General features: G+C 40.6%; 2 protein-coding genes across 3 annotated transcripts in view; one reads left to right on the top strand and one right to left on the bottom strand.

Annotated features, from left to right (window-relative positions):
- The first annotated feature begins 1,045 nt into the window (after positions 1 to 1,045).
- spryd4 (SPRY domain containing 4) lies at positions 1,046 to 5,789 on the top strand. The gene is made up of 2 exons (XM_028798112.2): positions 1,046 to 1,249; positions 4,365 to 5,789. Exons 1-2 carry the CDS (start codon positions 1,093 to 1,095, stop codon positions 4,901 to 4,903), a joined length of 696 nt encoding a protein of 231 aa, XP_028653945.1. The 5' UTR covers positions 1,046 to 1,092; the 3' UTR covers positions 4,904 to 5,789.
- Positions 5,790 to 14,790: 9,001 nt separating this feature from the next.
- The window catches only part of LOC114648837 (glutaminase kidney isoform, mitochondrial-like), a 67,149-nt gene continuing 62,532 nt past the window's right edge, over positions 14,791 to 19,407 (bottom strand). For both annotated transcript variants that reach the window (XM_028798109.2, XM_051924073.1), the window contains exon 17: positions 14,791 to 16,652. In XM_028798109.2, coding sequence (XP_028653942.1) covers positions 16,499 to 16,652 — 154 coding nt within the window. In that variant the 3' untranslated portion in view covers positions 14,791 to 16,498. The remainder of the gene's footprint in view (positions 16,653 to 19,407) is intronic.

The raw sequence follows: 19,407 nt of genomic DNA, 5'->3' as shown, positions 1-19,407 counted from the left end.
AATAAAAATAAATGTTATATATATATATAGCACCTCTCCAATAAATAAATTGACTGGCATTTTGCTAAAAAGGTATCAATTTCAATCAAAAACATGAACATTTCTTGGAGTGTCTGTACTTTTGACTGGAAGTGTAAATGGTGCTGGTGTGAATGTCCCCTTAAATAAAGATCAAGAGATGGGATTGTACTTGTTGCACTACCTACCCCTATATACTACAGTATATAATTGAACACTTCACAATGTTAAGAAGTCTTTAAAAATGTATTGGTAAACAAACTCTAAACAGAGGCAAATCCAATTACTATCTCTCATAGAAAGTTGAACACCGAGGGAAAAGAGGCTGTGTCTGACAAGATGCGGACAGAAATGGACTTTTCTTACCTTAAAAAAAATACTGTACAGTACTTAGAAATCAGGGCACGTGCAGCCCCAAATGCACACTCTTTAAAATTCTCAAGTTCAAATAACACCCAAAAACTGAAAACACTTGGTCAAAATAATAAGGCAACAAATTTCGGTGTTCATCGAGCAGCTATTTCTTTTAACATAAAGCATTTACATGAAGATAGCGTGCCACCTCGTGGCAAATTAAGGGAAAATCAACCCAAGAACAAATACTGTACTGTACAGGAAAAATACAATTTTTGAAAAAGTTCCTTTGGACGTCCGCAAGATTATTGTGAGTTGGACTAAGTAGCAAAACGTTTTATGATGACCTAAATATGTATTCCCTAAATTTATACTAATTGGGATTTTCCAGTGCTTTTTCCCAGCTAGAGCCAATATACGCACACATTTTTCAAACTGAATGATTTGCAGGTTTAAATTCGTACGACCGAAAGAATGACGACAACAAAGAAATGATGAACAACGCTTCAGACTTGACAACATGGCCATATAACGAAACACATTGATTTCACAAATAAATTACAATTATTAAGCTACTTTACCTCGCTAGTTTCCAAAACCCTAATTCAAAACACACGAACACACTTTGCGAAGTTACAATCCGGAAGTAGTATCTGCCGTCACTTCCGCCGAGCCTGTCATTTGTGGTTTGAGGGGCTGTGCGCGCGCATCTCCTGCATTATGGCCGCATGTAGCCGCTTGTCAAGTTTGGGGATTCGAGTTTTGGCGCAGCGTGTCCCATGGCAGGGGCGTTGCTGTTTACAGGAGACGGCTCAGCTTGTAGGAGTACGCAGGCAAGTCGCTTGTCGCTTCCTTGCGCAACTAACTCCGAGAAACAGTAAGTATATGGGACTAAGGCTTGGAAATTTCATTTGAGGATAAGGGACGAATGCAGTTGACACCAGGGAAAAATATAACATGCTTTTGTACGTCAGAAAAAAAGGACCAAATAAAGTCCCAATTAAAAACATCCACTGAAGTGGTCACACTCATTTTGAAGAAAATGTAGCTAGTTTGAGAGACTTTTAGACGGGTGGCTCACATTTGAACGGATAAAAAGTAGGTTGATAGAGATCTAAGGACTGCAACATAGTCAGAGGTGAGGAGCTGAATCGAACTTACGAAGTAGTGAGAAGCGACGACTCCGTTATTAGAGGAATAGATGCTCAGGTAGCCCCAGTGACAGAGTGGTTCCCTTAGAAGATTGCCAGGGTCATTGTATATGCTTTGGCCAAAAGCGGGGTAGGTTCAGTTGCCCATATTTTAAATTAGAATGAAAGACAATGCCGATTATTTTGTAAACGATTAATCAATCAGCTGTTTTATTAATCTTCTACTAGAAAATCCACTATTATTATTAATATATCTGTCTGGAGTAAATATTACATTTACTCAAGGTTGGCTTAAATATTACCTTTATTCAAGGTGTCTTGCAACATTTGAGAAATAAAGTTGGTTGCATTTCTTTTGTTTTTCCAATTGGAGCACAAGCAAAAGAAGCGACTTGTGTATGGCTACACAGTGTCAGTAGCCGGATCTGAACCCACAACCTGAAGGTTTGAATTTCAAAGCCTTAACCACTGTTGTCACATTACCTGCCATGGGAGAAAAACTGAAGAAGTGGTTCTCAGGTTCACATCAGGAGATCAAAACGTCAAGTCCTGGATGTCTTTGTCCCAACCAGTTTCTTTAAATTGGACTCCTTTGTTGACTATGCAAGCAGTTATTTTCCATTTTTTTTTTTTTTAGTTTTTAACTAGTAGGTTGCGCTAAGTATTTATTGAATGAATCAGACATTTCCATGCATAAGGATTCTTTTTTGCTTTTTAGTATAAACACACAACACACTGAAACAGTTGCCCTGTAGCAGTTTAATGCCACTTTCTAAGGAGTCATTTGGGCTTAATTAATTCTCAGACTTGGGATACCATTAATAGAGCAAACTCCAGAGAAAATGTGAATTAAAAAAAAATGACAGTTACACATCTAAAGATATAGCAAAATGTAGATTTCTTAATTTCTCATAAAACTTAACACTAATGTCCATTGCTGAATGAAAAATAATAGACAAAAATTGAAAAACATGGCTAATTAAACAATGACATTAGTTAAAGGAAAAAACAATTCACTTATTATGAAACTATTCAGAATAAAAACCTGAAGCCACAGGGATCCACTAGGACTTGTGAAGCACTGCTGTAAAACATCTGGTAGATGGCCTTGAGTAAATCAGATACACTGCTTTTCCTTGGCGTTCCTTTCCAGGATGGGAGTTGATATTCATTCTAGTCTGTGCCAGCTTTAACGGTGAAAGCTGAAGGAATGTTCAGTAGTGCTTATTTTTTTAAAGACTTTTTTTGTTTGTTTTTTAAACTTGAAAGGATTTTACAGTTTAAACTGCAGATCAGGTTCAATAATGTGTATTTCTTTGGGGGGAAAAAAAGCAGCTTCCCGGCGTTGGCTTGCATGTTTGAGGTGAGCTGTGTATTGCTTTGAAGACTGACTGTTTCTACTATGAATGCGGTTAGATCAGCTATATTTAAAAAATTGCATCTTCATTGTCATCCTGATTGTTTGTTGAATATGATGTTTTACGCAAAAAAAAAAAAAAACTTAATAATGCTCTTATATATATATATGTTGTAATTCATTACTGCTAAAGTTTTGACAGACGTCTAATTTTTGTGTTTCTTTTTAGCAAGAGTTAAAGAGCCACAAGTTGCAGATCCCTGGAATATATATGGATATATACTAGCAGGGGTACCTGGTGCTGCTCAGGATGTAGTCGAGTCCTAGTGCAATGACCACATAAATTCACCAAGAGGAAATATTTTGTACCCAAACCAAAATTTGTTTTAATTGTACCCACCATTGAGAGCAACTTTGTGTACCTGTGCCAAGTCTCAAAAATGCCTCCCAGGGGCACTTTCCTATTAAAGTGTGGGTTCAATCCTTAAATAATGTTTGGAATTTGGTCTTCCTCAGCAGAAACTGAAATTTGCATTCATCCATGCTTAGTTTGCCTGTCACCATTTTGCCAGTTACTTGAGGATGTACATTTTAATCAAGAATTTAAAAAAGGGTTTACTTGAGTAATTTAATTACCCATGACATTATTAATAAAATGTAATGCTTTTCTCAGTGTGGTAGGCATTTCATAATAATGTGCAGTGTTTTTGGTGTTCCATTTGTTGTAAAGAAAGAAAAGAGTGGGGTCTTAAACATTACCACCCTCTCATGAGAACTCTGTCTTATTTTATTATGCTACAGTTTATTTAAGTTCAATTGTTGTAATTTTTTTCCACTACACACTGTCCTCTGATCTTGCTACTGTACACTTGTGGGACTTTAGTTACTAATTTTGGAGCCCACTGTATACATGTGCTCCTTTATTCTTTAATTTGCTGTGAAGCTATTTTATGTAGGAGCAAACTGAAGTAATCGGGGGTTGGAGTCAGAGTCATGTAAGGCTAGGTGGTTAGAAAGCTCAACTTGGCTCAATTGCTTCCATTTACCTGTATGATAACTTCAATGTAAATTACTTGTTTTTTATTTGTAAAAAAAAAAAAAAGAAAGCAAAGTTGACATAATGGGAAATAGCAGGTCACACAAGGATATCTGGCTTGAAAGAAATAGAGAAGATTAAAAACAAAAAAACAACTGATGATTGAACAATTCTAATCCACTATGGCTGATTGGAAATTTGTATGTGATTTGGTACATTAATATATAATGAACAGTGGTAGGTTTTTCTAAAATGAAAAAAAGTGAAATTGGCTATCAGAGATGAGGTGCTCTGTTATCATTGAATATTCTGTTCTAATCAAGGGACTGCTTGTAATAAAATTCAGCAGTCACTGTGAATGTTTAGGACCAGTATTGTAACTCCATGGTGTTTTGCCATATAGAACATGAAAGTTGATTGACAAACTTCTTTTGGGTTTTCATTTCAGACATTAAATTTAAGCTGGATGAGAAGACGGCACATAGCAGTCTTGAACTCTTCAAGAAAGATACAGGAGTGTTATACTACATGCTGGGCGTGGATCCAACGAAGGTGCCTGCTAACCCAGAGCGTTTTCGTGAATGGGCAGTAGTTTTTGGTGACACAGCTATTACAACAGGCCGTCACTACTGGGAGGTATCGGTTTGCAAGTCTCAAGCATTTCGTATTGGAGTTGCAGATTCTGACATGTCTAGAGAGGACTGTATTGGAACTAATAATAGCTCTTGGGTTTTCGGCTATACACACCGAAAATGGTATGCAATGACAACTAATGAGATGGTACCTGTTTCCTTGGTTGGAAAGCCTGACAGGGTTGGGCTCCTTTTGGACTATGAAGGACAAAAATTAGCACTAGTGGACCCAGAAAAGCAATCCATTATCTATGTTATGAATACAAATTTCAAAACCCCACTTTGTCCTGCTTTTGCACTTTGGGATGGAGAGCTGGTAACTCACTCTGAACTGCAAATACCTGATAGCTTTTAAAACCTTGAAACTTAAATTCTATAACACGTCAGTGAATTGTTTTTTTTTTTTTTTTTTTTTTTAAACTTTGCTGTGTTTATACTTGATTTTGATTATGTGTAGTCAGCCTTGACGGGTGTCATTTAAACAAGGAAGCATCTTCCCAAAGTATCGTTTACAACACTTTTTTAGATTCAAATGAAGTTTGTGTAAAATGCAGTTGTATCTGAGTTAAGCAACCTGGGTTTAGTAAATTGGAATAAAATACTTTCTAATTGCCTTTATAAGTGACATATGAAAAACTAAAGCAAATAATAATAATCAGGGAGAACAGGTTTTGAGTGCTAATTGAACACCGTTGGGTGATTCAAACAAGATGAGCTCAAACGGCTTACAGAAATCAAGCTATTTGTACTATAAAGATATACACTATAGGCAGCAAGGTGCTGTGAAATACATTTATATTACTTGCGTTGGTTGATTTTCAGTAATAAAGGAAACCGGATGGATGTGAATAAAATATCAGTTGTGGTGTTCTCCTGGTGGGATACATTAGTTTAAGGAAATGGTGAGAACCTCTCACATTTATGTAGGCCAATGCTGTATAATGGTAGTCCTCTTCAGATGAAGTACTGCTGTAAACTTAAGGTGTATTTGCAGCGGCCTTCCAATGCAGATTGTAGTTAACCCTTTAATCCCCTTCTGAATCTGTCTGGTTAATGTTGCACTTTACTGAAGTTACAGTGCTAGAGCAGCAGGTTATAAGGCATACAAGTGATATCGCATGATTTACTGATTATTGTAGCCATATTTTCAAAATGTTTTGTATTTATAAAATGAAAACAAACCTATAGGGATAGATTTAAGTCCATTATAAATGTGGATATTAAATTTTATTCACAATTTTGTGATCTTCTGTACACACTCCTTTTGCTATCTCCTGCCTATACTGACTTCTGTTACTAGGGTCACCAACTGAAGAGATAATAGTAGTCAGCCTGCTACATATAAAGTATTTTGGGACATGGCATTATAGAAATAAATAATTTAAAGGTGAAATTATAAAACCAGGATATCAAAAAAGGTAATGATAAGCTTGTCATTGTGTTTTTCTTCAATGTGGTTTACTTTAAATTGTTAAATTTTAACAAATAAAATATTTGTATAATTGTAGAGAACTTTAATAGAACAGAAAAAATGCCAGCTAAAGGATGAGTTAAGGTTAGTTGATGCTTCATGCAGTGATTGGTCCACAGTGTTCAATGAAATGTAATTTCCAGTTTGTAAAGACACAGAGAAATAGAAGTTTGCTAAATTTAAAACTGAAATAAAGAATGTGCAGGTAAATAACAAACAATCATGAGTTTGAATTAGTTTTACAAGAACACGGGCTCAACTCATTGATTTACTTTAAATGATTTAAATCAAATCTTGTTTCAGTTTTCACCAGCAGATGTCACCATAATCATTAAGGAAACTAAATGCCCTCCACAGGCAAAATAAATGCACCAAGTAGTATGGTACTGTACTTTAATGCTGCAGTGTTTCAGCTTCAGAGACAGTTTCAAAAATCCATGTTACTTTTTGTGTATTGGAACAACAGGACATTTTGATTTTGCATATTGTTTAGGAAGCACTCGGTTATTTAAAAAAAGAGAGGAAGGAGCTTAAATACACACAAAATAAATAAAAAATTACCCTTCAATTTAGCGAAAACGATTAATTAATGTGTAGTCATGCAGGCTAAAGCCTATCCCTGCGCCACCCAGTGCAAGGCAGAGCACAAACAAAAAACGATTTGTCACAATGTACACAACCATAATCACTCACACTAGGCCATATTAGAGTGGCAGATTAATATAATGTTAAGGTCTTTATGATGTGGGGAAAACTTGGGTAAATAAAGGGAGAACATGCAAACGTTAACCATTTATTAAAACAATTTATCTACTTCAATTTGATGAAGGGTAGTGTTTACCCCATTAGCATCAGGTGCAATGCAGGGAATAAACCTAGACTGTTGAAAAGCTATCCATTGGACTATCGGCTGACAGCTTTATTACTGTGCTTTCTTACTAAGTTTGCCTTACTGGCTAACACTTTCTTTGTAGCGTTTTCGGTGGTTTCACACTGTGCCACACCAGTTTAGTCTGGCTGAACTGACTTGCAGCCACACACAGAAATAAACTCACGTATAAGGAGGGGAACACTACTTTATGGATTAAAAATAATAAAAAGTACATAGTGAAAGCAGTTTAGAATGGAAGAGGGATACTGTACAAAAAAGGAAAATATAGTAAACCAAGCCCATGCATCAAACTCATGGAAAGAAAGTTCTGACAAATGTTGGCTAATTGAGAATGCCGAGGCCTCACAGAACGTGTCCATTTTAATGAAGAACAAGCAATTTTCAAGCAGCATGCTTCCAAATTCATGTACCCTCATATAGAAAGGTGTTTAATGGCACACTGTCAAAAGAAGCTCAACTGTAAAAAAATTAATTGAGCTCTCCCATGCTCAAAGACTGGCACTGTAAAAATTGTACTTTGTACTTTAATGTGATGTCAGGAGCTAAGGAAAAAGTGGAATGGAGCTCTGGTACATTGGTTAAGGTCTGTCTGGTACAATGTCCTGGGTTTGAATTGTAGTCTTTTCTCTGATTGTGTGACATTTGAATATTCTTGTCCATTTATTTTTCTCCTGCATCCTAAAGGCATGGAGGTTACTTGATAGGTAGTTGTGTATTTGTCGTGAGTGGTATGCTTGGCCATCTCCTCCTTTGATCATGTGCCCTCGTTTTACTGCACAACTTTAAAACATACCCTCACAAACCTTGGAGCTCCTTCCCTGATTTACATTTCTAGGTGGCCATCTTCTTCATGGTGCCAAATCCTTCATTCTCCTTCCTGAGAAAATAATAAAAATCTTTGCAGTCCTCTTGCCTCACCTTCTTGAAAATATCTGGCAGCTGTCCCTGTCTGATCACAGTTCATTACAATCCTGTTTGATTAATAGTACAGATATTTTGGTTTAGAATGTATTATATCCCCCTCATTGGCTCTTCTTCCACCTTTGTCTCTTGTTGATCTAGTTTAGCTATTCTGGGTCCCACCTTTCAGCACTCTTTTTCGTTCTGGACTTCTCATAGTTAAGTACTTCATGCTGTTCTTTCCAAGCTCCATGTGGCTCTTCTGTGTACTACTCTTACTCATTTAGTAGCCACTTCCAAAATTTGTAGATCAGTGGTTTTCCAAGTTCACTGCCGGGAATCCCCCAGCCTGCAGGTTTTTATTCCAAGCATTTTTGCAATCAATATTTTTATATTGATCTCATTGTTTATGTATTTGGCTTACAAATATTCATAAATGTTTGGATTCATGCCATAGTTTTAAATGCTAACATTTCTTTTGCTGTTTTATTTCTAATGTAACCTTTACTGTAGAGTTTGCTGTTTTAATCATATGCAAATACTTATTGTTTTTCAAGGCGACATACAACATTTGAGATGCAACTATTGGTTGCATTTATTTTATTGTTCCAGTTGAAGCATAGGCAGGTGAACTGCGTTGCTCATGGCCACACAGTGTCAGTAGCAGGAATTAAACCCACAACCTCAGGGTTTGAAGTTCAAAGTTTTAACCACTATGCCACACTGCCTTCTGTGTTTATAACTAACAATTGGAAGTGCTGAAAATATCCATCCATCCATCCATCCATTGTCTCCCGCTTATCCGAGGTCGGGTCGCGGGGGCAGCAGCTTGAGCAGAGATGCCCAGACTTCCCTCTCCCTGGCCACTTCTTCTAGCTCTTCCGGGAGAATCCCAAGGCGTTCCCAGGCCAGTCGAGAGACATAGTCCCTCCAGCGTGTCCTGGGTCTTCCCCGGGGCCTCCTCCCGGTTGGACGTGCCCGGAACACCTCACCAGGGAGGCGTCCAGGAGGCATCCTGATCAGATGCCCGAGCCACCTCATCTGACTCCTCTCGATGCGGAGGAGCAGCGGCTCTACTCTGAGCCCCTCCCGGATGACTGAGCTTCTCACCCTATCTTTAAGGGAAAGCCCAGACACCCTGCGGAGGAAACTCATTTCAGCCGCTTGTATTCGCGATCTCGTTCTTTCAGTCACTACCCATAGCTCATGACCATAGGTGAGGGTAGGAACATAGATCGACTGGTAAATTGAGAGCTTCGCCTTGCGGCTCAGCTCCTTTTTCACCATGACAGACCGATGCAATGCCCGCATTACTGCGGATGCCGCACCGATCCGCCTGTCGATCTCACGCTCCATTCTTCCCTCACTCGTGAACAAGACCCCGAGATACTTGAACTCCTCCTCTTGGGGCAGGATCTCGCTACCAACCCTGAGAGGGCACTCCACCCTTTTCCGGCTGAGGACCATGGTCTCGGATTTGGAGGTGCTGATTCTCATCCCAGCCGCTTCACACTCGGCTGCGAACCGATCCAGAGAGAGCTGAAGATCACGGCCTGATGAAGCAAACAGGACAACATCATCTGCAAAAAGCAGTGACCCAATCCTGAGCCCACCAAACCGGACCCCCTCAACACCCTGGCTGCGCCTAGAAATTCTGTCCATAAAAGTTATGAACAGAATCGGTGACAAAGGGCAGCCCTGGCGGAGTCCAACTCTCACTGGAAACGGGTTCGACTTACTGCCGGCAATGCGGACCAAGCTCTGGCACCGATCGTACAGGGACTGAACAGCCCTTATCAGGGGGGCCGGTACCCCATACTCTCGGAGTACCCCCCACAGGATTCCCCGAGGGACACGGTCGAATGCCTTTTCTAAGTCCACAAAACACATGTAGACTGGTTGGGCAAACTCCCATGCACCCTCCAGGACCCTGCTAAGGGTATAGAGCTGGTCCACTGTTCCGCGACCAGGACGAAAACCACACTGTTCCTCCTGAATCCGAGGCTCGACTATCCGACGGACCCTCCTCTCCAGGACCCCTGAATAGACTTTTCCAGGGAGGCTGAGGAGTGTGATCCCTCTGTAGTTGGAACACACCCTCCGATCCCCCTTCTTAAAGAGGGGGACCACCACCCCGGTCTGCCAATCCAGAGGCACTGTCCCTGATGTCCATGCGATGTTGCAGAGGCGTGTCAGCCAAGACAGTCCTACAACATCCAGAGCCTTGAGGAACTCCGGGCGTATCTCATCCACCCCCGGGGCCCTGCCACCAAGGAGTTTTTTGACCACCTCGGTGACCTCAGTCCCAGAGATGGGGGAGCCCACCTCTGAGTCCCCAGGCTCTGCTTCCTCATTGGAAGGCATGTTAATGGGATTGAGGAGGTCTTCGAAGTATTCCCCCCACCGACCCACAACGTCCCGAGTCGAGGTCAGCAGCGCACCATCCCCACCATATAGTGTTGACACTGCACTGCTTCCCCTTCCTGAGACGCCGGATGGTGGACCAGAATCTCCTCGAAGCTGTCCGAAAGTCATTCTCCATGGCCTCCCCAAACTCCTCCCACGCCCGAGTTTTTGCCTCAGCAACCACCAAAGCCGCATTCCGCTTGGCCTGCCGGTACCTATCAGCTGCCTCCGGGGTCCCACAGGACAAAAGGGTCCTGTAGGACTCCTTCTTCAGCTTGACGGCATCCTTCACCGCCGGTGTCCACCAGCGGGTTCGGGGATTGCCGCCACGACAGGCACCGACCACCTTACGGCCACAGCTCCGGTCAGCTGCCTCAACAATAGAGGCACGGAACATGGCCCATTCGGACTCAATGTCCCCCACCTCCCTCGGGATGTGGTCGAAGTTCTGCCGGAGGTGGGAGTTGAAGCTACTTCTGACAGGGGGCTCTGCCAGACGTTCCCAGCAGACCCTCACAACACGTTTGGGCCTACCACGCCTGACCGGCATCCTCCCCCACCATCGAAGCCAACTCACCACCAGGTGGTGATCAGTTGACAGCTCCGCCCCTCTCTTCACCCGAGTGTCCAAGACATGTGGCCGCAAGTCCGACGACACGACCACAAAGTCGATCATCGAACTGAGGCCTAGGGTGTCCTGGTGCCAAGTGCACATATGAACACCCCTATGCTTGAACATGGTGTTCGTTATGGACAATCCGTGACGAGCACAGAAGTCCAATAACAAAACACCGCTCGGGTTCAGATCAGGGGGGGCCATTCCTCCCAATCACGCCCTTCCAGGTCTCACTGTCATTGCCCACGTGAGCATTGAAGTCTCCCAGCAGAACGAGGGAGTCCCCAGAAGGTATGCCCTCTAGCACCCCCTCCAGGGACTCTAAAAAGGGTGGGTACTCCGAACTGCTGTTCGGTGCATACGCACAAACAACAGTTAGGACCCGTCCCCCCACCCGAAGGCGAAGGGAGGCTACCCTCTCATCCACCGGGGTAAACCCCAATGTACAGGCTCCAAGTTGGGGGGCAATAAGTATACCCACACCTGCTCGGCGCCTCTCACCGGGGGCAACTCCAGAGTGGTAGAGAGTCCAGCCCCTCTCAAGGAGATTGGTTCCAGAGTCCAAGCTGTGCGTCGAGGTGAGTCCGACTATATCTAGCCGGAACCTCTCAACTTCGCGCACTAGCTCAGGCTCCTTCCCCTTCAGAGAGGTGACATTCCACGTCCCAAGAGCCAGTTTCTGTAGCCGAGGATCGGACCGCCAAGGTCCCCGCCTTCGGCCACCACCCAACTCACACTGCACCCGACCTCCTTGGCCCCTCCCAAAGGTGGTGAGCCCATGGGAAGGGGGACCCACGTTGCCTCTTCGGGCTGTGCCCGGCCGAGCCCCATGGGTGCAGGCCCGGCCACCAGGCGCTCGCCATCGAGCCCCACCTCCAGGCCTGGCTCCAGAGTGGGGCCCCGGTGACCCGCGTCCGGGCAAGGGAAAACGCCGTCCAAAATTGTTTTTCTTCATAGGAGGTTTGTTTAACCGCTCTTTGTCTCATCCCTCACCTAGGACCAGTTTGCCTTGGGTGGCCCTACCAGGGGCATAAAGCCCCGGACAACAGAGCTCCTAGGATCATTGGGACACGCAAACCCCTCCACCACGATAAGGTGACGGTTAAAGGAGGGGTGTGCTGAAAATAAGCAGGTGCAAACAGCATAGAATGTTGAAATGGAGCATTTACTTCACTGCTATTTTCACTTGTCTCAGCAGTCTCCCCTTTAGCATTCAGTGTTACCAGCATTTGGATACAATTAATGTAGTGAACTCAATACAAAAAGGTGAATTAAAAGAAAAATGACAAATCTGTAAAAACATAAAAAAATTCAGAATTTCTTAGAATATAAAAATTATTTAAAAAAAGACAGGTCTCTGAACAATGAGATCACTCAACAGTAAAAATGACACACAAATTGTAAAATTCGTTGGAATAAAAAACCCTTGCCACAGAAGTTCCCAAAACTGAACTTGGAAATTACTTAATTATTAACACTGTTTGTTTGTCTCAGATTTCCTCTTCACCAATACAAGAAACTTTTCATCATCTTTCATCTCTTGTCATCGCAGTCTTGGTTTTAAAACTGTCTTACGAGGTGTATCTGCTATTGTGTAATCAGCCAGAGCAAATGCCACAAGCACTGTAGTTGCCACCTTCTTCCTAGTTATTCTATCATTTGCTGGTCCTTTTCTGTTTTACCTATCCTCTATCCCTATTTATCTAACTACTTTTTTATTGGCCAAAACTGTGTCCACTACCCAGCTTTCATAGCCCTTTCCCAACCCTGAATGAGTCATCTGACTCATCACCCTGTGCAGATGGTGCAGACCTATAAATACCTGGGATTGCATCTGGATGATAAATTAGACTGGACTGCCAATACTGATGCTCTGTGTAAGAAAGGACAGAGCCGGTTATACTTCCTTAGAAGGCTGGCGTCCTTCAACATCTGCAATAAGATGCTGCAGATGTTCTATCAGACGGTTGTGGCGAGCACCCTCTTCTACGCAGTGGTGTGCTGGAGAGGCAGCATTAAGAAGAAAGACGCCTCACACCTGGACAAACTGGTGAGGAAGGCAGGCTCTATTGTTGGCATGGAGCTGGACAGTTTGACATCTGTGGCAGAGCGACGGGCGCTCAGCAGGCTCCTATCAATTATGGAAAATCCACTGCATCCATTAAACAGTGTCATCTCCAGACAGAAGAGCAGCTTCAGCGACAGACTGCTGTCACTGTCCTGCTCCACTGACAGACTGAGAAGATCGTTCCTCCCCCAAACTATGCGACTCTTCAATTCCACCGGGGGGTGTAAACATTAACATTATACAGAGTTATTGTCTGTTTTTACCTGCATTATTATCAATCTTTAATATTGTTTTTTGTATCAGTAAGGTGCTGCTGGAGTATGTGAATTCCCCCTTGGGATTAATAAAGTATCTATCTATCTAGAAGATGTGTGATGTTTTGGTTTTGGGCGCCAAGTGAAAAATTTTGTGTGTGTCTGTGATTTTTCTTGTTTCCTCTCCAATGTCATGTATTTCTAATTTTGTCACAAACATCTATAGCTGGTGCTCATCCTAAAGCACTTTAACTTTTGTTCTTCTGTGCAGTTTAAAAGAGGAGAACTAATGGTTGTTAAACTGCTTGGAAAACGATATCAAGTCAAGCTGCCACATGCTCATTCCATTACAGTCCACCACTTATTTACTTCTAGTTGGGGCCAGACTGGGTCATCTGTTCTCCAGTATCTTGCATTCCACACAGATGGTTCAAGTTCATGCCTCTTTTGTACTCGTCACTTGCCCACTTGACAGCTGCTTGCTCTTTGGCAATGCTCAAATTTCTTGCATGCATGCTTAGGATTACTCACATTTATCATCCTTCACAGTCATTCACTTTTAATAGTTTTAGGACTGTTTTGATTCATACTGGCTTTTCTTATTTATCAGTCCAACCCTGGGAAAAATCTCTCAAATTTCGATAAATTAGAATTATCAATCTAATATGCTCATCTTTGGGATGTCGGAAGATATTTTCTTAAAGAAAGTTTCAGGAGGAGGATGTTCCTCTTTTAAATCAGTAGGTCAGTCAGCTTAGCTTAATGAAAACAATTTTATATAAAACAAGTGGACACCATACTCAATCTACGTGAGTAGATTAGAATTTTGTAGCATCCCCTCTATAATCCCTGCCTGTGTCATCTCAGCTGAGCTTCCCATAGCTACACAGAAGTTTGGCTTTAGCAAACACTGTCGTAAATGTTTCTACAAACTCTGCTATGTGTGTGTTGTTTTCTAAAAGTAAATCTAAAATACTCAAACCTGCTTATTCCAATTCAAAGTTGCATGGTGTCAGCTTTCCAAGCAGCATCAGGTGCAAGACCACAATTCCTACTTTTATCTATAGGAAGTTGGCGTCTCAAGTCCAGTGTTTGAATTTACATGCCTGTAGCTACAAAATCTAAAACTCAAAACACACATCTAAAATCTATGAAAATCTATGTGCATATTGGTTAATCTTGCCTGAAGAAAGGGCCTGAGTTGCCTCAAAAGCTTGCATATTGTAATCTTTTTAGTTAGCCAATAAAAGGTGTCATTTTGCTTGACTTCTCACTATGAACATCCAGAAATTAATATTAAGAATAAATAAGGATAGCAAAACAAATACTGTGTATAAAGTTCAACCACAAATATTCAGATGGCAGGTCTGCAGATTAAAAGTCATTTTCAATGAGGGCAACTGATATTAGTCAATCTGCCACTCTTATTTTATTCTTTAATCTATTTGGCAACCCTGTCACAAGTTGTTTACTCATTCAATTTGCCATATGCCAGTAGTATATCATAGTATATAAAATGTAGAACTTACCAATAAAGGAAGCTGAAATTAGATGCATCTATTATTTGGAGGAAATTTAATTGCCACAGAGAATTTTACAAGAAAGTAATAAAGCAAATAACACAAATAATACCCATTTTGTATGTGATGGTGTATTTAATAAATGAAAAACAGCCTTGTTTTTGAAATTCTTTTCTCACTGCATTTTTCACATGTGCTTTGGATATTAATTAAGGCAACAAAAAGTCAAGTATAACAGACAGCAGAGAAGTAATTTAGCAGCAAAATATTCAGTTGGAAAAACTGTAGCAAGAGTTCATTCAAATAGCAAATACGGAATTATTAAGTAATAAATATTTGTATATTTTTAACTTATTTGAGCAGTTTGTGCACCTCATCTTCTGAAGGTTCTACTGTTATATTACAATCTGCCATGGCCGTGGCTGTTATTTGAATCTGCTGTGTCCCACAAGTAAGATTATCTGAGGATATCAGGACAACTTCAGTGCACTTTGAACATCAATGCATCCTTGCGCAAAAAACCCTTGGAACCAACTCAGAAAATGATGGTAAATCCAGAAGACAAAGTTCAATCATACTTTATTTACAGCTACATTTGCAGCTATAGTATGTGCTTTTTGTAATGATATCTCTGTCAAATACTGTGGGTAGGATGCAGTGACTGTATGTATATCTCTGTAGAAATCCATCCATGCTTCTCTCAAGCCGTTAAAGCCATAAGGTGACAACATTCATCTGCTATCCAGGCACTTTACAACAATACAGTAGATTGTTGATTTGCAGTACTATGTTGTCGTAGTGAAGCGCTTCACTACATGAAAGACGAAGATGCACTTGGCATTTTAGAATGATCTTGGCATAAAGAAAGTTACAAAATAGAAAGTTTAATGTTGATGAGTGGCTAGCACAAATATGTAATTATGTAATTTTTGTTTTTATTAACCTTTCTGCCCATGAAGACCTTAATTCTAATAATGTGACACAGAGACTTTGCATGAAAACAGGAATATTAAATAATATGAAACAAAAACAACATGGCTAACAATTCACTAGACATCAGTTTTGGTCAAATTGTTCATGTCATAAGAAAGCAGTTATTAAAAATGAAAAGTCATTAAACCACAGAGAACTATCAGGGGAAAAGAGAGCCGAAGACTTAAATAATAAAGGCCTGAAAAGAACGCACTGTCCAGCTGATTTCCAGTATTATGCACACATGCTTTCCCTATGCTTGATATTTTTGGATTGCAAAAGTCAACTGCTTGATTTTTCTGTGCTTTTGCTTTTCTCCCTGAGTAAGATACAAAAGAAGGACTTTGCACTGTAGCAAAATTTCTACTCTAAGCCAAAGCAATACAGATACACACTGTCATGCTCCCAACAAATATCAGGTCTGCTGAATCTTCAACATTTTTACGACATTGTTGACAACAAATAAACTTTGTCACTCAGCACATTCTAACCTTCTAAATGTCTGGCATGGGCTCTCTATGACAATTTGTAAGAAGTCTTAATAGACTATAGATGAATTTAATTTATCACAACTCCTAAAATCAATGAAAGTCTAAGTGCATATTGGTTATATAAATATACAGTATAAAGCAGGTTAGAATGTTGAGAATAAATAAGGTTGGCAAAACAACAAAAACTGGAACAAAAAAAATCCAAACAGCAGGTTTACTACTTTGTTTTCAATGAGTGTTATGTATGCTTTGTTGGGTTCCTCATTGTTACACAGAATTGCCACATTCTGCACTTAGTTTTGGTTCCAGTGATTCGACCCACGATTTCTGGATATCTTTGAATGACCCAATTTAGCCCATTCAAACCATGCTCTCCAATGTCTCCAATTTACTAAGGTCCTCCACCTCTGATCCTGGATCAAGCATGGCATAGCGTGTTTGGTAATCCTTCATGTAATCTGCTACCTCTTGATGCCCAAACTGAACAGCATCATCTAGAGGGCTATTACCCCACCTAATGAGGGAAGAATTATATAGTTAGGGAAGTGAGTTTGGTTAAAAACAAGAAATTTAGTGATCAATTGGCAACTTCACGTGTGACAAAATATAATTAGATTTAAATGTTTAAAGTTTGAGGCTGTTAGAGGGCAACAAAACAGGGGCACATTAAATCATACTGAGCAATTAGACTAACAGTGCATGCCTATAAATGTCACTGGTCATCCAAAGGACAATTTGATTCCAGATAAGTAAATATATTGGTCTCCTTTAGGACAAATCAAACAATTCAGATGCGATTACAGTGCACATTGCAGACTTTTAACGGAATTTGCATACATTTCTGTCACACTATGTACAAATTACAACACTTTTTATACATGGCTCCCCCATTTCAGGGCCCGTACATTATTGAAGGCACTGTATAAAGATAACAACAAAATGCAATGATGATAATCATTAATGATAATTATTTTTCCTGGATGATTTAGTTTTTCATGTACTTTAAGGGAAAAGGAAAAGCTGAAATCCTTCCTATCCTTCCTGACTAATTCATCTCTATTTTTGTGTTTTGCTCGTGTTCTTGTCACTACTGGCAGCTAGCATTACCTGCCGCCAATTCAGGTTCCACAGGTAGTCCAGCTCCTCCAGGATGGAACATCCATATATGTGACGTTGCAAGATGGTTTGCTGTGTCTCCCAGTGCAGTCTCAAGAGCACGGAGGAGATACCAGGAAACAGGCCATTAGTAGAGGAGGAGGAACAGGAAGAGCACTGCCAAAGCCCTACAAAATAACCTCCAGCTTGCTACTGGTGTGCATGCTTCTGACTAAAGTGTCAGAAACAGACTCCGTCAGGGAGGCATGAGGGCCCGACGTCCTCTAGTGGGACCTGTGCTCACAGCCCATCACCTTATAGCTCAATTAGCATTCACCAGAGAATACCACAATTGGTGCCTCGTTCGCTTCACAGATGAGAGCAGGTTCACACTGAGCACATCTGACAGATGTGAAACCGTCTGGAGACGCCATGGTGAACGTTATGCAGCCTGCAACATCATCCAGCATGACTGGTTTGGCGGTGGATCAGTGATGATCTGGGGAGGGATCTTGGAGGGTTACATAAACCTACGTGTGCTAGAAAATGGTACCCTGACTGCTGTTACGTACTGGGATGAAATGCTCAGAGCCATTGTCAGAGCTTTGTGATGGATGGCCAGAACCCTTGCCCTTGCATTCATTTACGGACACAGTCATCATAACATTCTACCAAATTTGTTCTCAATGAAGCCTGGCCTCTGAGTCTTTTGTCACACGACAGATTCAATAAACTGATGGCAACTGACTGGCATCTCTTTTGTCAGTAAAATGTGGAGATTAAGTCTTGCTTCTCAACCCCTGGAAGCATTTCTTTACACAGTGAATTTAAATTTAACCATTGCCTCCAGGGCATCTCCTCTTTTGGTGAAGGGGATGCTATGTTCTTATCAGAAAAGGTAATTTGGCTGGCAAGACAGGTAACATTTCTCTTGAAGTATCATTATATGCACTTAAAGAGGCAGAAATTATAACAACACACTATAAATTCCAATGAAACATTTCTAAGACTGGCATCTTTCATTTTCAAACAGTAGAAACTCTTGAATATGTTTCACAACATTAGTTTAAAAGCTGTGATAACTGTTCTGTATATAATTTTCAATTTGCCATTAACAAAATTATTTAACAAATCTATGACCATATGAATTGCCATTAATTTTTTGGCAATTTTTTTTAACACATTTAATGTGTCTGTTTAGAGCTTATACTGTATGGTGCACAATAAAGTAGCCCCAAACTATGGAGTACATGCTGACATAACCTCTATGACACACTCATCTGTTACGATAACCACTACATTTACTTATGGCATCTTTCCATACGATTTGCAACATTGGCAACAACCTCTAGAGCATGGACACTCTAGAGCATGGACATAAGGTTTATGGGTTTTGGTGCATTGTTTACAGAACTGAAGTAAACCACTTCTTAACTGACTTCTAAATTGTGCAACAGGATCTTGTTCCACAAATTCCTTGTGTGTCACCTTGATGGAGCCTGCATGAACATATAGCTCTACAATGGAATTATAGTGTTTTAATCAATAGAGCAAGATTTCTCTGCAGTACACAAACACAGATAATATAATTAACGAAACTAACAAAATGTGCACTGGGGCTTTTTGCTGCTTCACCTGACTATGCTTGCATTTGTTAAAAGCAGGGTGCAGTTACATTTCTGCATGCATGGATACTTTTTTATATGCCACTCAGTACAAAATAAGTAAAACACTGTTATGCTGTATCTCACTCTACAGCAATACACTTTACATCAACATATGCCACAGCTGGAGAATATCCATTTCTCCCCTTACTAAATCTATCTTCTGTTTACTTTGATAGGAAAGCAGCATGCATCTACAGAATAATTCTAGAAAAGTGCGACCAGTGAAATGATTTCCAGTTGCGATTTCAAATATCATGAAACATTGGCCATAGTTTTTAAAATTTCCATGGGGTACTTTGCATGCCCTTATTGAAAATACATACTTTAATATTAATTTAATTCTGTAAATTTAGAATGATTTATAGGTACCATCATCAAGGTGGATACACCTTTTCTATTAAGACCAATTTTTGAAATATTAATTTAGGCTATCACACATTCCTTTTCATTTCTTTTTATGGATATCAGCCTTTTCCACATGAACATGAGCAGAAATATACCATTCCA

Source organism: Erpetoichthys calabaricus, chromosome 3, assembly GCF_900747795.2.
Source record: "Erpetoichthys calabaricus chromosome 3, fErpCal1.3, whole genome shotgun sequence".
Classification (NCBI taxonomy): Eukaryota; Metazoa; Chordata; class Cladistia; order Polypteriformes; family Polypteridae; genus Erpetoichthys; species Erpetoichthys calabaricus.
The sequence above is the reverse complement of the archived record's forward strand: the minus strand, read 5'-3'. Positions and strand labels throughout refer to the sequence as shown.